At 38.1% G+C, this 18,823-nt stretch overlaps 1 protein-coding gene across 5 annotated transcripts in view; it reads left to right on the top strand.

The window, feature by feature from the left end:
- ANO4 (anoctamin 4) overlaps positions 1–18,823 on the top strand; it is a 428,017-nt gene that overhangs the window by 191,823 nt on the left and 217,371 nt on the right. For all 5 annotated transcript variants that reach the window (XM_086712549.1, XM_086712550.1, XM_025926582.2 and 2 more), the window contains one exon: positions 5,730–5,921. In XM_086712549.1, coding sequence (XP_086568675.1) covers positions 5,730–5,921 — 192 coding nt within the window. The remainder of the gene's footprint in view (positions 1–5,729; positions 5,922–18,823) is intronic.

Below are 18,823 nucleotides of genomic sequence, written 5' to 3'. Positions count from 1 at the left end.
CTGGGGAGCCTATAAGGGGAAGAGAAATCCCCATAACATTTGGCTCTGAAAATCAGGGACTGAATATCATGAGTACTTACAATAACAGGACTTAAAGCTTAGAACTTTAAAAATCAGCAAGCTCAGCTCTAAGAGAGCCTAGAGGGTGATAGAAAGCTGAGCCCCTGACCTTAAAGAGAGCATAGCTAACAGCCTGTGGATATACAGCTTGAAGCAGCAGTTTAAAAGTCACCTGGAGCTTACAGGAGGGAAAGTCAGTTACTAATCTGAGTTCCCTGAGAGACTTTTCTAGGAAAAAACAAGCTTTTCTATGAACAAACAAATGTTCCTTTTCTAGGAACATTTCACTCCCCTACCTCTCATCATAACACACAGCCACCTGTGAGAACTAGTGTGGCGCCTGCACTCACTTCCTAATTTGCTTACACCATACCCTGCCTTTCCAGCCAGACCTGCCTCCGTCTGTGGATCCCCTCTCCCAAAAGACCCATGTAAACCTTGCCATCACTGTATCTCCCCACCTTCCATGGAAGACGTGGGCACCTTGTTAAAACTGTACCCATTGCCCGGGGACTCTTTGTGGAGTGACCCAGCTGGCCCAGGTCTCCACTTCAGCTGTGCCTTTCATGTGGAGGAGGACCTGCACCACCTAGTTAAAAGTGCACAGCTGGTCTACTTTCAAGAACAAGGGATGTAGCTGACTTCCTGAACACAGAGAAACACACAGAGAAACTAGACAAAATGAGGAGACAGAGGAATATATCACAAATGAAAGAATAGGACAAAACCACAGCAACACACCAAGACATAGTAATTAAAATGGTAACAAGTAGTGATAAAGAAAAAATTTTAAAAGCAGCAAGAAAAAGAAGACCGTTACATACAAGAGAATCCCCATAAGGCGATCAGTGGGTTTTTCAGCAGAAACTTTACAAGCCAGAAGGAAGTGGCATGATATACTCAAAATGCTGAAAGGGAAATATCTACAGCCAAGAATACTCTTTATAGCAAGGCTATCATTCAGAATAAAAGGAGAGACAGAGTTTCACAGACAAAACCTAAAGGAGTTCATGACCACTAAACCAACGCTGTAAGAAATGTTTTTAAAAAAATTTTGACAGTTGATTTATTTGAGAGAGACAGAGACAGCGTGAGGTTGGGAGAACCAGAGAAAGGGAGAGAGAGAGAGAGAGAGAGAGAGAGAGAATCCCAAGCAGGCTCTGTACTGCCAGCACAGAGCCCAACATGGGGCTCGAAATCACAAAACTGTGAGATCATGACCTGAGCTGAAACCATGAGTTGGCTGCTTAACCAACTAACTGAGCCCCCCAGATGCCCCTACTAGAAATATTAAAAGGACTCTTTAAAAAGGAAAGACCATAAGTAAAAGTATGGAAAGGAAAAATCACAAAAGCAGTTAAAAAAAGAAAAGTATTTCTTGGCACAAGAACAGACACTCAGATCAATGGAACAGAATACAGAACCCAGAAATGGACCCACAAACATATGGCCAACTAATCTTTGACAAAGCAGGAGAGAATATCCAATGGAATAAAGACAGTCTTTTCAGCAAGTGGTACTGGGAAAACTGGACAGCGACATGCAGAAGAATGAACCTGGATCACTTTCTTACGTCATACACAAAAATAAACTCAAAATGGATGCAAGACCTCAATGTAAGACAGGAAGCCATCAAAATCCTCGAGGAGAAAGCAGGCAAAAACCTCTTTGATCTTGCCCGCAGCAACTTCTTACTCAACACGTCTCCAGAGGCAAGGGAAACAAAAGCCAAAATGAACTACTGGGACCTCATCAAAATTAAAAGCTTCTGCACAGTGAAGGAACAATCAGCAAAACTAAAAGGCAACTGACAGAATGGGAGAAGATATTTGCAAATGACATAGAAGATAAAGGGTTAGTTTCCAAAATCTATAAAGAACTTATCAAACTCAACACCCACAAAACAAATAATCCAGTGAAGAAATGGGCAAAAGACATGAATAGACACTTCTCCAAGGAAGACATCCAGATGGCCAACCAACACATGAAAAAATGCTCAACATCACTCATCATCAGGGAAATACAAATCAAAACCACAAGGAGATACCACCTTACGCCTGTCAGAATGGCTAACATTAACAACTCAGGCAACACAGATGTTGGTGAGGATGCGGAGAAAGAGGATCTGTTTTGCATTGTTGGTGGCAATGCAAGCTGATGCACCCACTCTGGAAAACAGTATGGAGGTTCCTCAAAATACTAAAAACAGAACTACTCTACAACCCAGCAATTTCACTACTAGGCATTTATCCATGGGATACAGGGGTGCTGTTTCAAAGGGACACATGCACCCCCATGTTTATAGCAGTACTATCAACAATAGCCAAAGTATGGAAAGAGCCCAAATGTCCATTGATGGATGAAAGGATAAAGAAGATGTGGTATATATATACTCGGCAATCAAAAAGAATGAAATCTTGCCATTTGCAACTATGTGGATGGAACTGGAGGGTATTATGCTAAGTGGAATTAGTCAGAGAAAGACAAAAATCATATGACTTCATTCATATGAGGACTTTAAGAGACAAAACAGATGAACATAAGGGAAGGGAAACAAAAAAAAATATAAAAACAGGGAGGGGGACAAAATAGAAGAGACTCATAAATATGGAGAACAAACTGAGGGTTGCTGGAGCGTTTGTGGGAGGGGAGATGGGTAAATTGGTAAGAGGCTATTAAGGAATCTACTCCTGAAATCATTGTTTCACTATATGCTAACTAATTTGGATGTAAATTTTAAAAAATTAAAAATTAAAAAAAATTATTTCTGTAATCAGTCAAGGGATCCACAAAATAAAAGGATGTAAAATATGACACCATGTAACTAAAACATGGTGGGAGGGAGAGAAGTAAATAATGGGTTCAAAGTGACAGTCAACTTAATATAGACTGCTATATACATAAGATGTCATACATAATCCTACTGGTAACCACAAAGCAAAACCTCCTAATATGCAAAAAATAAAGAGAAAGGAATACAAGTATATCACTAAAGAAAAGCAGCAAACCATGAAAGAAGGAAAATATCAGAGAAAACAACTATAAAAACAACCACAAAATAATTAACAAAATGGCAATAAATACATATCTGTCAATAATTACTTTGCATGTAAATGGACTAAATGCTCCAATCAAAAAAGACATAGGGTGACAGTGGATAAAAAAAAAAATAAGACCCATCTATATATGCTGCCTACAGACTCATTTCAGACCTGAAGACCCCTGCGGATTGAAAGTGAGGGGATGGAGAAACATTTATCATGCAAATGGGGGTCAAAAGAAAGCTAGGGTAAATATCTTCTCCCATTCTGTCAGTTGCCTTTTAGTTTTGCTGATTGTTCCTTCACTGTGCAGAAGCTTTTAATTTTGATGAGGTCCCAGTAGTTCATTTTGGCTTTTGTTTCCCTTGCCTCTGGAGATGTGTTGAGTAAGAAGTTGCTGCGGGCAAGATCAAAGAGGTTTTTGCCTGCTTTCTCCTCGAGGATTTTGATGGCTTCCTGTCTTACATTGAGGTCTTGCATCCATTTTGAGTTTATTTTTGTGTATGGTGTAAGAAAGTGGTCCAGGTTCATTCTTCTGCATGTATTTATCCAAGGGATGCAGGTGTGCTGTTTTAAAAAGACATATGCACCCCAATGTTTATAGCAGCACGTCAACAATAGCCAAAGTATGGAATGAGCCCAAATGTCCATCAATGGATGATTGAATAAAGAAGATGTGGTGTGTGTGTGTGTGTGTGTGTGTGTGTGTGCATCCACACACACACACACGCACACGCGCGCGCACACACACACACACACACACACACACACACAATAGAGTATTACTCGGTGATCAAAAAGGATGAAATCTTGCCATTTTCAACTACATGGGTGGAACTGGAGGGTATTATGCTAAGCAAAATTAGAGAAAGACAAATATATGACTTCATTCATATGAGGACTTTAAGAGACAAAACAGATGAACATAAAGGAAGGGAAACAAAAATAGTATAAAAACGGGGGGACAAAACATAAGAGACTCTTAAATACGGAGAAGAAACAGAGGGTTACTGGAGGGGTTGTGGGAGGGGGATGGGCTAAATGGGTAAGGAGCATTAAGGAATCTACTCCTGAAATCATTGTTGCACTATATGCTAACTAATTTGGATGTAAATTAAAAAAAAAATAAAAACAGTAGTAGCAATATTTAAATCAGACAAAATAGATTTTAAAACAAAATCTATAAAAAGATGCAGAGAAGAACACTATATAAATAAAAGCAAAAATAAACTATTGGGACTACATCAAAATAAAAAGTTTCTGTACAGTGAAGGGAATAATCAACAAAACTAAAAGGCAACCTACTTCAGAAGGTATTTGTGAATGACATATCTGATAAAGTGTTAGTATCCCAAGTACATAATAAACTGATACAACTCAACACCAAAAACCCCACAAATAATTCAACTAAAATATGTACAGAAGACATAAATAGACATTCTGCAAAGAAACAGACACATGAAAAGATGCTCAACATCACTAATCATCAAGGAAATGCAAATCAAAACTAGTGAGATAGCACCTCACAACTGTCAGAATGGCTAAAATCAACAATACAAGAAATTAGTATTGCCAAGAATGCAGAGAAGGGGAAACCCTCTCATACTGTTGGCAGGAATGCAAATTGGTGCAGCCATTGTGGAAAACAGTATGGGGGTCCTCAAAAAATTAAGAATAGAACTACTTTAGAACCCAGGAATTGCACTACTGGGTATTTACCCCCAAAATACAAAAACACTAACCCAAAGGGATACATGCACCTTTATTGCAGCATTATTTACAATAGGCAAATTATGGAAGCAGCCCAAGTGTTCATCAATGAATGAATGGATAAGGAAGATGTGGAATACATATATACACATATACATACATACAGTAGAATATTATTTAGCCAGAAAAAAGAATGAAACCTTGCCATTTGCAACAGCATGAGTGGAGCTAGAGAGTGATACTAAGCAAAATAACTCAGGGAAAGAAAAATACCATGTGATTTCACTTATGTGGAATTTAAGAAACAAATGAGCAAAACTAAAAAAAAAAGAGAGACAAAGCAAGAAACAGACTCTTAACTATAGAGAACAAACTGATGGTTACCAGAGGGGAGGTGGGGGGGGGGATAGGTTAAAAAGGTGATGGGAATGAAGTCGTACATTTGTTGTGATGCGCACTGAGTGATGTGTGGAATTGTTGAATCACTATATTGTACATCTGAAACTAATAGAACACTATATGTTAACTCTACTGTAATTAAAATATTTTTTAAAAAGAAAGAAAAAAAGTTTCTCAATTTTTATTGAAAATCCAAATAACCCAGCAACAGTTTCTAACCAAATAAATGCATATTTTCCCAGGATTTTGGGCAGAATTTTAATATTTGACTTTTTTGGGTCTCCATTCATAAAGCTTTTGTCATGATAACTGAGGATGTCCACTTTTGAATGAAATAATGTTCAGTATATAATGCAATGTGAAAATCAATTGGTATCAAAATTGTAGTGTCATTAGCATCCCTTAAGAAGTTGAACCATAGTTACTTATGCTGCCTGTATCTCATGCCAGAAAATAATTTGGCATCTTAGCCATTCAGAACTGACTTATTTAATATAATGCTCCTATTTCTCATTCCAGGTTTAAGTTTATCTATTCATGGGGCTGAAAAGCGTTTGCAAATCCATCAACGGCGAAGTGTCGCAAGCCGCCCAGGGTCACGTCGCCTGCCTGTGGTCAGGCATTCCTCACTTCCACCAGGCAGAAGGTCAGTAAAAATGGAGGCAAGCTCTTCTGGAATCACTAATGGGAAAACCAAAGTCTTCCACCCAGGTAAGGCATGGGGAATGGTCAAGACACCCATTTTCGCAGCAACTTGATGCTGCCTGCATTCTATCTTGTTGCCTAATTATGCCATACTTCCAGTTAAACTTGCCTTTTTAAACAGTTTTGTTTTTTTCCTTGTCTTCTCTTTGGTCAGTGGTAAATGTCACCAAGACCAGTAAGAGAAAGAGCTTGACGTGTCAGAAAAGGTTAAGACTACATTGTACCTACAGTGGTAGAATCTAAATAAAAATCCAAGTGAGTAAACTTTCAGTTCAAAAAACCATATTGTACAATAAAACAAAAAAGAGATTTGACCACTTTCTTGATCATTTTCTCTATGATACTCCAGGGAAAAAGCCAAGCTAAAAATGCCCACTTTGAATTGTAAGTTATCTGGCTTGCCTTGGCTATATTCTCTGGAGATTAGGAGAGCATACTGGAGCTGTATTAAGTTTCAAGGCTCTGGAAAATGTCTGTATTTCTTTAAAATGTTAAAATGAGTTGATATTAAAATAGGTAATTTCAACTAAAAGGTTCTATTTGCTTGTGTGGATGAGGAGCTCATCTAAGCATTGACTCATTCATTCATTCAGTGAATTTAATGAGTACCTGCTCTATGCCAGGCATTGTTTTGGGTGCTGAGGCAACATTTCTGCCAGTCTGATTCATAGGCACATTGATTGAATTGTGAGGCAGTTCAGAAGTCCTTTAGTATAACTGTCATGTGATCCTTATTCCTCTGTGTTATGTTTTGACAGGTGGCTACCCAGCCTCAACTAAAGCCAAGCCTCCATCTCTAGATATGTCACACCATCTCTCTCTCAACTGATGACCTTGTTTCCTAACCTCACTGAGCTACCCCAGGGCTGTGGGGCATTAATTACTGAGGATTCCTTACTCTCCACCTCCAAATTTATCTCTACTTACTTTCATCAGACTTCTCTTTCCTCTAGTTTTCAGAAAATGAAGGTCTTCCCACTGTTCTTGACTAAGCCTTCACCTGTGGGCTTGGCCACCCCTCTTCTCTTGAACCTCTCTCAGGAGGGTGTGTACCCTCATTCTCATCTTTTCCCCTGCTTTACTGTTGGCTCTTCCTCCTCAGTCTATGAAGAAGGCTTAAGCTTCTCTCATTCCAATGTTTTTATTTGACACTGACCTTTTCTCTCTACTGCCAGTTTTCCTCCTCCCTTTTAAGCCACGCTTGTAGAAGAATAGTTTTATTTTCTCTTCTCTCTCACTTCTCAGCCACTCTTGAACCTAGTACAATCTGATTTGTAGATCATAGCTGTTCTTGAGTGACCTCCTGAGTGGCCTCCTTTTATCGTAGTGTGCTGAATGGCAGACTCTTCTGATACACCAGACTGGGTGCTTCAGATTGCCACTGCTTCCCCACTACACTGTCCCCTGTCTTCCATGATAGCCTTCTTTCTTGGTTCTCCTCCTACCTCCCTGACAGGTAACATGGGTGGTTTCCCAGTCACTAGCATCTCTCTCTTCCCCTTGCTTCCTGTCCTAGTACATTCTTCATATCAAATCCAAAATGATTCATCTCTACTCCTAATAATGCCGTTCACCTTGTTGGTCCTACTGATTATGAGGTAAAGTTACAACCTCTGAGCATGTTAAAAACAAATGCCCTTGCTGATATAGTCCTCCTGCCTCTCATCCTTCATTTGTCCTCCCTCTGCCTGAAACTTTATATTTTAGTATATCAGTCCCAGTTCAATCAGAAAAGCAGAACCAGTAGAAGATGGATATTTAGAGATTTATTTCAAGGAATTGGCTTCCATAATTGGGAAGGTATATAGGCAAGTGTGAAATCCACAGAGCAGGCCATCATGAATGGCATGCTGTAACTTTTGGGCACAGGTGAAGCTGTTGTCAATACGAGGAATTTCTGCAGAGAGGCCTCAGCTCCGCTTTTGAGATCTTTCAACTGATTGAATCAGTCCTCCCTAGATTATTTAGGATAATCTTTCTTACTGAAAGCAACTGATTATGGACTTTAATTGTATCTACAAAATGTCTTCACAGGAACACCTAGGTTAGTGTTCATTGAGTAACTGGGGACTGTAGTTTACCCAAGTGGTTCCATCTACTAGATCATCACATCTAATCAGACTGACTTGCTTTCAACTCTCCAACATATGATGCTATTTCATGTCTCCCAACCTTTGTTCATGCTGCTCTCTCTAGGATGCCCTGATTTTGCTCCTTTGTCTTTTAACATTTTTAAATTACCTGTCTCTCTACCATAAGGTCTTCAAGGACAGAGATTCTGGCTTATTTATCTTTGTACTTTCAATAAATATTTGCAGGGGAGGATTGAACTGAACCTTCATTAGCTGTTTTTCAGACTACTACAATAGTTTTTCTTAATTTTTTTCCAGCTTTATTGGGGTATCATTGACAAATTTTAATACCTTTATAATTGTTCTACCTGCTTTTCATTGAACAAATATTTATTGAAGGTACTCTTAGGTTGCCAGGTACTCTTCAAGTTTTGGGCATACCTCATGGAATGAGGAAGGAGTCTGATAGTTTGAGGAACATTACAGAGACCCCTGAGCCTAGAGTGAGGGGGAAACATCAGCGTAGATAGAGACCAGATGGAGCAGGGCCTTGTAGACTATTATAAGGTCCTAGAGCTCTTTGCAAAATGGGAGTTCTTACAGGTTTTTGAGCAGAATAATCCCATTATATGACTTAAATTTTAAGAGGACTACATTAGCTATTGTGTGAGAATACACTACAGATGGAGAGGGTGAAAGGGGAAAGGTCAAATAGGAGGCCACTATAATAGTCAAGTCAAGGGATGATGGTAGCTGTAACTAGGGGTGACAGAAATGGTAGTGAGAATTTGGATTCTGGAAGTATTTTAATGTTGGGTCATCAAGATTTCCCAATGAGTTAGACGTGGATTAAGAGAGAAAGCAGAGCTAAGGATGGCTCCAAGATTTTTGGCCTGAGTAAATTGGGCTGGTATCAACTGAGATGGATAAGGCTGCAGGGGAAGAAGATTTGGTGAGTTTTAGGGAAGAAGTAGGGCCAAGATTGGAAGTCTGGTTATGGACATGATAATAATCCAGAACTGGCCAGATCACGTGAGTGGTGGAATAAGCATGTCTGGAGTTTGAGAGATTGGTCTGGGAAGGAGGTATAAAATCAACTGTTGTTGACATATAAATGGGCTTTAAAGCCATGTAATGAAAAGAGATGACAGAAAGAAGTAAAGATGGAGAAGGGGAGAGAATTAATGGCTGGAATTTGGGTGACCCCAATAATAAAGGTAGGTGAGAACAAAGACCAAGAAAGAATGACTGTAAAGGATGTTGAGAAACTAGAAATTACATGTTTTGGAAGTAAAGAAAGTTAATCAAGAGTTGAGGAGTGATTATGTAGTTTAAATGTTGATGAAAATCAAGTAAGATGAGAGCTAAGAGTTGGCCATTGATTTGAGTAAAGTGGAGATCCATGGTGATTTTGATAAAAACAGTTTTGGTGCAGTGGTAGGGATGAACCCCTGAGTTAAGTGTAAGAGAGAATGGAAGGATATGAATTAGACATTGTGAGTATGGACAAGTTTTTAAAAGCCATTTTTCTGTGAAGGCTAATGAAGAAATAAGGCCCTGGCTAGAGAAGAGGTAAAGTCAAGAGAGCATTTTGTTTTTTTTCAAAATAGCCTATCTCCAGCAGATAATTTATGATGTTCAGGATAGGGGAGAATTCATGATGTGGGTGTCAGTGAGAGATGAGGGCTATGCACAATAGAATCATGAATAATTTATCTGTGATAACAGATGGGAAGGGAGAGTATGTGTGGCTGTTGGCAGGGTGACGAGGGTCTAAGAGTTCTTTCTTACTGTATCAGTTTTATCTGTAATGTGGGAAGCAAGGTTATTACTAAGAATGAGAATAAAGCCTTGTTCAGAGAGGGAGGGAGAGGGAGATGGTATGATGATGTGTGGAATGGGCAGGGGAAATAGGATTGCCAGCCAATCCACATTAAAAGCCCATTTGAGATTCATGGTCATGAAATTAAAGTAGGACAGGTCATCATGGTTGTGTGTTGTTCTTTAACCTTGTTTAGAGACATGTGTGAAGACATAGAACAGGTGGACAGTTATATTTAGTCAGGGTTGTGATTTTGCCAAGGAATTAAGAAAAGAGAGGGGGTATCAAAGGTGCATAAGAGAGAATGAGAGCAATCAGTTATGCGATTCAGGCTTGGTAAGGTGGGGAGTGAGGCCATTAAGGGGATAAGGAACAGTGGAAAGTTGATAGATCAGTTGGTTGGAGGTTTCAGAGGGGTTGGAAGGGTGTCAAGGTTAGGATAGGAAGAAGAGCTAGAAAGTTAAGAGGTGGTTATGAGAGAGTGGAATGCTTGGCACTGATATTATGGAGGGGGTTGCTGTTATTAGTAATAACAGGGTCTAGACTAGGGTATGAAATGAGTGGCTCTAATAGGGTGGAGGGCAAGAGTATTGGAGGAAAGAATTCTCAGAGACTTGAGAGGCCAGGGTTTGGGAAAGATCACCTGTATAGATACTGAAATGGTCAAGAATTAAATAGTGTTTGGAAGAGAGATAATAAGCCAGGAGTTTACCTCATCAAGAAATGAGGGAGCATGGCCTGGAAGGCAGCAAGTAAATGCAATGAAGAATTGAAGGTTCATATAACAACCTGAGACTCAAGGCTGGGATGCTTAGAGAAAAGGAAAGAACTGTGGTCTAAAGGTGGCATTAAGACTCAATGAGGATATTTCCTCTCCTCCAGGTCCATTGGTGTGAGGACCGTAGGAGAAAAAGTACCATAGGAGAGAGCCACAAGGAAGCAGTGGCCTGTGGAAGAGCCAGACTTTCATAAGAACAAGATAATGAAGGGAACATTCGGAGAAAAGACTGATGATAGGAGGAGAACTATGGAGGGTCCAATGGAAGGGTTTTGGATGTTGGGGAATTGCCTTCCACAACTTTCTTTAATTATTTTTCTGGACCGTCTAAAGTCTTCCTCCAAATAAGACCATTAATAATATCCCTCCTCTACTTAATAATCTTTATGGCTGTCCAGAAGAAAGTGCAGCCTTGTGAGTCCAGTTTTTCAAGCCCTCTGCAATTTAACCTCTCCCAGTTTTTCTGGCTTATCTTTTGTACTCCATAACCTGTCTTATTCTATTTTAACCATCTACAGCTCTTCACTGTTTCTCAGATAAGCTCATGTCACTTTTGAAATGCCCCTTTCCCCAGTAAATCTCTATCCAGCCCTTATCATTACTCAAAATGTAACCCAATACCACATTCTCTCAAAAGTCTTCCTACATCTCACTAGTCAGAATTGACCTCCCACTTTCCAGTACTTCACACAATTTGGAAGCCTTATCAAAGTCAGTATGTTTTTTAGACTTCATAGTTCTCTTGGAATGCAGGAACTGTATTCAATTTATCTTTGTATTCTCCATAATTCAGAGAAGGTTTTATTAAATGATTATTTGCTGTTTGTTGAAATCTATTCCACCCCCTGGGTATAGGTTTGCATTCTGAAGTTACACAGGATAAATCTAAATTCTTTCAAATGATGTTCCTTTAGTTGTTTAAAAACTCATCTTGAGCTATTTGCCAACTGAAACATTTCCTAGTTTCTTCAGTTCTTCCTTCAATGATACGGTGTTAAGATTGTTTACCATTCTACCCACTTCTGCCTCTTTGAATTTACAGTGCCCAGAATTACATAGAATATTTGTTCATCTCTGACCCAGGTAGAGTTGAGTCAGTGTTTACTTGACATCCTATGCTGAAATTAATGTAATAAAAATTTAAAGAAGTATTATTTGCTAATGGTGTAATGTCAGTGTGGGATAATTTAGCATATCTCATGTCACTGATATCACCTTAAGAACACATCACTATGTTTATCCATAATTTTATCATAGATATTGAACCCTACTTGCATTGGATAATGGTAGAAAATATAAACAAGGCCAATTCTTTATAGAATTATAATTAAAATTATATCAAATAAGTTATAATTAAAAACCCAAATACATATATTTAAAACTCCTCTTCTGCAAGATAGATGTGACTTCAGTTACATCCTTTTATTTTTAGTGTACTTAGCAGTAATGCATCCTAGCTCTCTGTTGAGAGATGATAGAAGAGCTCTCAAACTTATTTCTAGCGAGTCATAGATTTTAGAAGCATCATGGACATTTTAGTACTATTGAGGCCTATCAAGTGATTCATCCACTTTTTACACAGTTAATAATCGCAATTCTCAAAGTGCTTTCCAAAAGCTCACTCAGACTGGTTGTGAAGTACAAAAAGAAAAAACAAGAGAGCCTTGTAGATCTTCTGTGCTATCAGCTCTGAACAATTTCAGTTAATTTATCCCCCTTTGAGTTTATAAGCATTTCTGAGTGCCTACTATATACAAATATGTATTTGGAAGATAACTTCTTGGGAGTGGAATGGTGTAAAACTCTATTACACCTGGACCTTAGGGAGCTTACACTCATGTCCAAAGAAACAATCAGTCAGAGTTCTTTGGTTATAAACAACTGAAACTATTTAATCCAAGCAAAGAAGGAATTTAAATCTGGAGGATATGGATGGAAAGCCTATAGAAACCAGCCTTGGAAAAGGAACAGAAACCAAGAAATAAATTACTTAATTATCTGAAATAAATGAACCCTTACCATCTGTCTTAGTTATTTATTATTTTTATTACCATTTGTCTTAGTTTTCAAGACTTAGGAGAGACAGTCTTATTGGCCATGCACCTTTTCCTTGGTTGGGAGGTGGTGATGAAAGAAAGGATAGGACAGAAGGAGACTTCCCCCTTCAGCTTTTATAATAGGATTGTAGGACCCCTTGATTTCTCCTCCCGCCTGGGCTACATGTAGTAAGGGAAAGACACTGTCCCAAAAGGAAATAGAGGTGATGTTAGAAAAGAGAAATGCACATAAAAGAATGTCCACTACAGGGACCTGTATGTAACCTGCTGTAATAGAAGTCAAACTGTTTTAAGGGCTGGAACAAAGATAAAAGTAAAGTTATAGGAATATTCTTATTTGGAAAAATCTAAGAAGGATTCACAAGGCATATAATCTACAAATTGGATTTTGAAGGCCAATTAGAATATCAACAGGAGGATGGATGAATGGCTATTCCTATATAGGAAAGAGCATAATAAAAGAGACAGGGCATTATACTGGTTATGAATGCAAGCTTTGTTGTTAGAGATTTTGAACCCAGATATGTTACCTGACAGCTATGCAGACTTGGGCAAATGACTTAATTTCTGTGAATCTCAGGTTTCTCACCAGGATATTAATACCTATTTCATGGCCTTAGGGTTGCGGGATGAAATACAGGACTCATAGCAATTTCAGATAAACAGCAAAACTTTTTGGTGTGTGCCTCAAATATTGCATGGGGTACACTTACAATAAAAAATTACTAGCTGTTATTTGAATTCAAATATAAATGGGCACCCTGTATTTTTATGCACTATATCTGGCAACTCTATGTAGCACTGTTAGGACAAGTTAATAAATTCATTAATGTAAAATGTTCAGTATGATTTTTGGCACATAGTAGGTGCTCAGTAATAAATGGTAGTGATCACTTTTGTTCTCACCATCACAGACACAGTTCAGAAGCCTGAAAATGAATATGTCCCAGAACCCTCTCTTGCTTGGTCACTCTACCATAGAGCAGTTTTCCAGTTAACTCATGCTGGAATGAATATCAGTAAGACAGCTTGTCACTGTGCTGTACTGACACAGGAGCCCTTTACCTCTATCTTGTATTGTGTGGTTTCACTTTCCTTCTGATTGTTTCAGATGTTGTTCTTGTGTGTTGATTTTATTTTGACCTTATCTTTCAACCACTCATAATTAATGCATGTTATTTTCTATTCCCCTTTATAGGCAAATAATAGAAGTATTAAATGGCACTAGGCTTGGGACTATAATTTAAGGGTCAAGAGTAGAGTAAACTGAAGCATTGATTGCAATCTATTGAATTTGAAACCATAAAACTTGGTGTGAGTATAGATCACATTATCCCAGTTTAATGTTATGCCATATAAAATAGAATTAGAAGCCTTCTGCAATCTGAAATATTTCTATTGCCTTCCCTTAATCTGTTAGGCCTATCATACTGTCCCAGAGAAATATTATTGATCCCATTATATGTCCTATATTCTCTTTTAGAATTTGTGAAATGATTTTTTTGCTGATACGTTTCATGGTTTTCCAAATAATTTCTAACACAATTTCTTTTATCTTTTAAAACCTGAGCAGCCCTTTATGCATGATTATGTAGACATGGTATCTAAATGCTGGGACAAGTCAATTTCACACAAGAGGAACTTTAGGGTTTTGTTGTTTCCAGTGATCTAGAATGTCTGTAGTTCTGTCTGTATACAGAGGTGTTAAATGTTTGACATAAATCAAATTATAGCTATAATTTATTAAGCACTGTATCATATTCTCAACCTCAAGAACTGTTAAACTGCTTGAATTCCTTATCTCATTTAATTCCCCTAATATTCTCTTGCTGTTATCCTTATTTTATGGCTGGGGCACAGAAAAGGTTAAGTAATTTGCCCAAGAAGATACAGCCAGTAAATGGTAGAGGCAAGATTCCAAATCAGGTAGTTTGATTTTGTCATTCAGTGTGTGATGTTACCTTCTTCTTCAAACAACTTGGTGGCTATATATTTCTAGCAAGTTAGTGTAGCAAAGTCTTGGAAAATTTAAATTAAAAGACCTGTAATAGTTAAAACCTTGATGTAAGAAGAACTTACTGAAAAAGGGACCAGTAGGATTCCATTGGAAACTTATCTAAGTGATGCTCTACTTTTTAACTTCTTTTTTGTTGTACTCTGCATTACACTTGGTTTTTTTTTTATCCTCCCCTTTTCTAGTTCCAATATTATAAAACACATAACCATTGCCTTGAGTTTTAGTAATTACTTTCTGGCCCTCATGTCAAGGTCTGGTCTCAAATTAGGGAACAGATTGAACTTAGAATTGCCTTTCATGTTTAGCAGGAGCTACAGTGAAAGGGACAGGGAGAGACAAGGAGCAAGTAGGGAGAGATTTAAAAATGGACAGCCAAGAAAGACTTGTGTCTTTATTTATTATTAAAATTTGTTAATGCAGCTCTGTCAGTGCAGAGCTGAAGCTGGGCTCAAACTCACAAACATGAGATCATGACCTGAGCCAAAATCAATAGTTGGATGCTTAACTGACTGAGCCACCCAGGCGCCCCTAGACTTATATCTTTCTTAAGAAGCCACACTAAGGCTGACTTGTCTCTAGTTCTGCCAAGATGAAAGTCAAGATTCAGCTCATTCCTTAGAGAAAAAAATAAGGAAAAAGCAAATGGATGGCCATTCTTTACAACAATAATAATCATGATACCACTACCTCACATTAGATGATGCTCCATTGTTTCCAAAGGGCTTTCATAAATATTTCTCCTACATCTTGCTAAGTTCTTTTAGCAGTCTATGAGGTGGAATTATCCTGATTTTACTATGGGTCAGGAAATGAAATTTCTTGTCCCAAAGTACAAAATTAATAATTGATGCACCCTGACTAAAACCTACGTCTTGTATTTCTTATGAGTGTGTGAGTGTGTGTGTGTGTGTGTGTGTGTGTGTGTGTGTGTGTGTGTGTGTTTTAAACTGTGCCACTTTTTTCCCCTTGAAGATGAGAATTACTTGAGTGTGAAATTTTGGTGTTTTTCTCATCACCTTATCTGGAAAGAAAAAATTGAGAATTGTGGCCGAAACTTTTTTACTGAACCTGAGGAACCTGGCTGCTCTCCTTGAATAGATCTGAAGCTTGGGTGAAATTACATATTTGTTTTATTTGTGAAATGGATTTTGGGTGTGACTGGAAGATAAGATCTTCCACATGGCTTTGAAATTATGTGGTAAAAATTTTATAAGAGTTACTTTGGACTTCTGTTTTATTTCTCATTGAATTGAAGGTGAATGTGGTATCTTTCAGAACAGTCAGTGATGGGATTTGGAAATAACACTAATTATCCTTCATTTGAATCTCTTCCTCTTTAAGTGTTTTTTTTTTTTTTTTTTTTTTTTTTTGTGATGTGTGATGTGAGTTTAGTAAACAGGGGGTGCTTAGGAAAACAAGCTATTTTGGGCATTGGTATCTGTGTTCTTTGCTCTCATTTGCTGAGTAACAGAATTGTGTTTTCTAAAAATATGTACCAAATTCTTCCCTTAGATATTTGCATTTTTGTTTCCCTTTGCTTAGAGACATATGCACATATTTTGACTTATATGATGCATGTAGAGAGAATTTTCTGAAGTCTTTTCACAACCAGTTGAACACACAAAGTGAGTGAAGAAAAGCTACAGAAAAGGCAGCCCCAGGGAAAACAAAATGACTAATTTCTGGAACAAGGATTGTGTTTTGTGCAGTATAAAACTGTATCTTCTGCCTGAGGTTATTTGAAACAATTTTATATTTAAGAAGCTTGGAGAGGGGCGCCTGGGTGGCGCAGTCGGTTAAGCGTCCGACTTCAGCCAGGTCACGATCTCGCGGTCCGTGAGTTCGAGCCCCGCGTCAGGCTCTGGGCTGATGGCTCAGAGCCTGGAGCCTGTTTCCGATTCTGTGTCTCCCTCTCTCTCTGCCCCTCGCCCGTTCATGTTCTGTCTCTCTCTGTCCAAAAAATAAATAAACGTTGAAAAAAAAATTAAAAAAAAATAAATTTAAGAAGATTGGAGAGATTTAAATAATAATTTAACTAAAGATCATACAACTATAGGGGCGCCTGGGTGGCCCAGTCGGTTAAGCGGCCGACTTCGGCTCAGGTCACGATCTCACGGTCCGTGAGTTCCAGCCCCGCGTCGGGCTCTGTGCTGACAGCTCAGAGCCTGGAACCTGTTTCAGATTCTGTGTCTCCCTCTCTCTCTCTGACCCTCCCCCGTTCATACTCTGTCTCTCTGTGTCTCAAAAATAAATAAACGTTAAAAAAATTTTTTTTTAAAGATCATACAACTATAACTAGTTACCTGAGCCCATAATTGTGGTAGGTAGTTAATAGTAAGCTTCCATTCTGCTTAATTTCCTAAGTTAGAGGTAAGAGTCATGTACAAGATGGGCAGAACCCTAGCGCTCATGAAGCTTGCTGTCTTGCAAGGCCATACTCTTTCATACGTTCATCTCAAGCCCATCTATAGATTTATCATGCAAGAAAGTAAACAACATAACAGTAATGCTGAAGGTCTCATGTTTTCTATTCTGCAACCCCTCCTAATCCTAAAATCTTCTCTTCCTCTAAAGAATGCCTGTCATCATAGCAACAGAACTCACCAGCTAGGATATTGCAAGAGCCCCCTGCCCACCCACCAAGAAGCCCTGCCTACAGAACTCACAGATCTTTCCTGCTTTGTAGCTTTGCAGCTCTGGTTTCCAAACTCTCTTTGGAACTGCTAGTGCAAGGATGCATTATAATTTAGGAGATTACAGTCTTGCCAGTCCTGAGAAACATGGAAACAGTTTTGTTGAAAGTCAGCCATTATTGGCTAAAGCACTGGGATTATTATTTCCATTTTAGACCTGAGAAACTTCTACCCGCTATTAGCTAAATGCGATTTTCCAGTCAGGATCCAGTCCAGAATTGAGTCCTTAGAACTACTCAGTGTTAAACATTTGAAAGAATATCTTTAGCTAGTGACTGGTATGGGTGAATCAGTCTGTTTATTCCTATTAATACAATGCTGAGCTTTCTTTTGGAAGAAAATAATCTTCCAACATTACTAGATTTATAGTTATGAAACACTAATATGAAAGAGTGTGATCTGTGTGTCTTTTCACAATAGTACTTATGAAGCATCCTCTATTGTAAAGATTTTTTAGCTTGTGGCATATTAAATAGATTTTGGTAAGCACCATAAATGAAGGTAAGACACGGAGATGGAAAGTTTTTCTAGAGCCAACGGAATATCCCACATGTGAATCTAGGGTTTCCGACTTCAGATCCTTGAGAAGAACTGAAATCATTTTCTTCCTTCTTAAAAGATACATTTTGAACACTGGCTTGCTGCAGGAAAAGTTTGTAAAGAAGACAGAATGTACTGCTCCCTCTCCTTAATATCATTCTTCATCTTAACATTGTCATAGAAACACTGAATTCACTATGAGGAATTGAAAACAAACTCTCAATTATAAAAAAGGGTATTTTTGCAGCCTATTAAATCCAAAAATATTACATATGAGGATTTATTTTAGGTATTTATATAAAATTTTGGTATATCACTGCTTCCTATATTGTAAAAATACTGCATTTGACAATTTGTATTAAAAAATGCCTCTCAGGACAGGAACTACCAATTTTTATTTACAGAATATAAGTAAAATGTAGACACATGCTCACATCTAGCATCATTAATTATGAGGAAATCACAGAAAATACCATTTGTCCCCTCTGGCCTACTTTACAGAGTCCCCCATTCTTTTGTGTTGCATGGGGAAGGTAAGATTTGACTTGTCATACTTCTCTTTATTTCTCTTTCAATGTGAAATATTCCAAGTCCAAGTTACAGAATTTTTTTAAGGCACTGTTTTTATTTAGTCTATACCCTAAACCTGGAATTGGCCTTCATTTTCCAGAGAAGGAATATGCCATATAAAATTAGATAAAACATAGAAAATAGATACTCACCTGGTGATCTAACACTATGAGCCATATTTGCATATATATATAAATAATTGTCCATAATTTTCAATGGAGCCTCCAAAAATTTCATCTTTTCCATTTTATAAATGAGAAAAATGAGGCTCAAAATAATGACATTAAATAAAATGTCTCAGGGTCACATATAAACGAAATTCAAATCCAGGTCAATGTAATGTCAGAATCTGCTTTTTT

The sequence above is a fragment of the Puma concolor genome, chromosome B4 (genome assembly GCF_028749965.1).
Source record: "Puma concolor isolate L17-30 chromosome B4, mPumCon1.1.hap2, whole genome shotgun sequence".
Lineage (NCBI taxonomy): Eukaryota > Metazoa > Chordata > Mammalia > Carnivora > Felidae > Puma > Puma concolor.
Note: the sequence above shows the minus strand (reverse complement) of the source record. Positions and strands in the feature narration are given on the sequence as shown.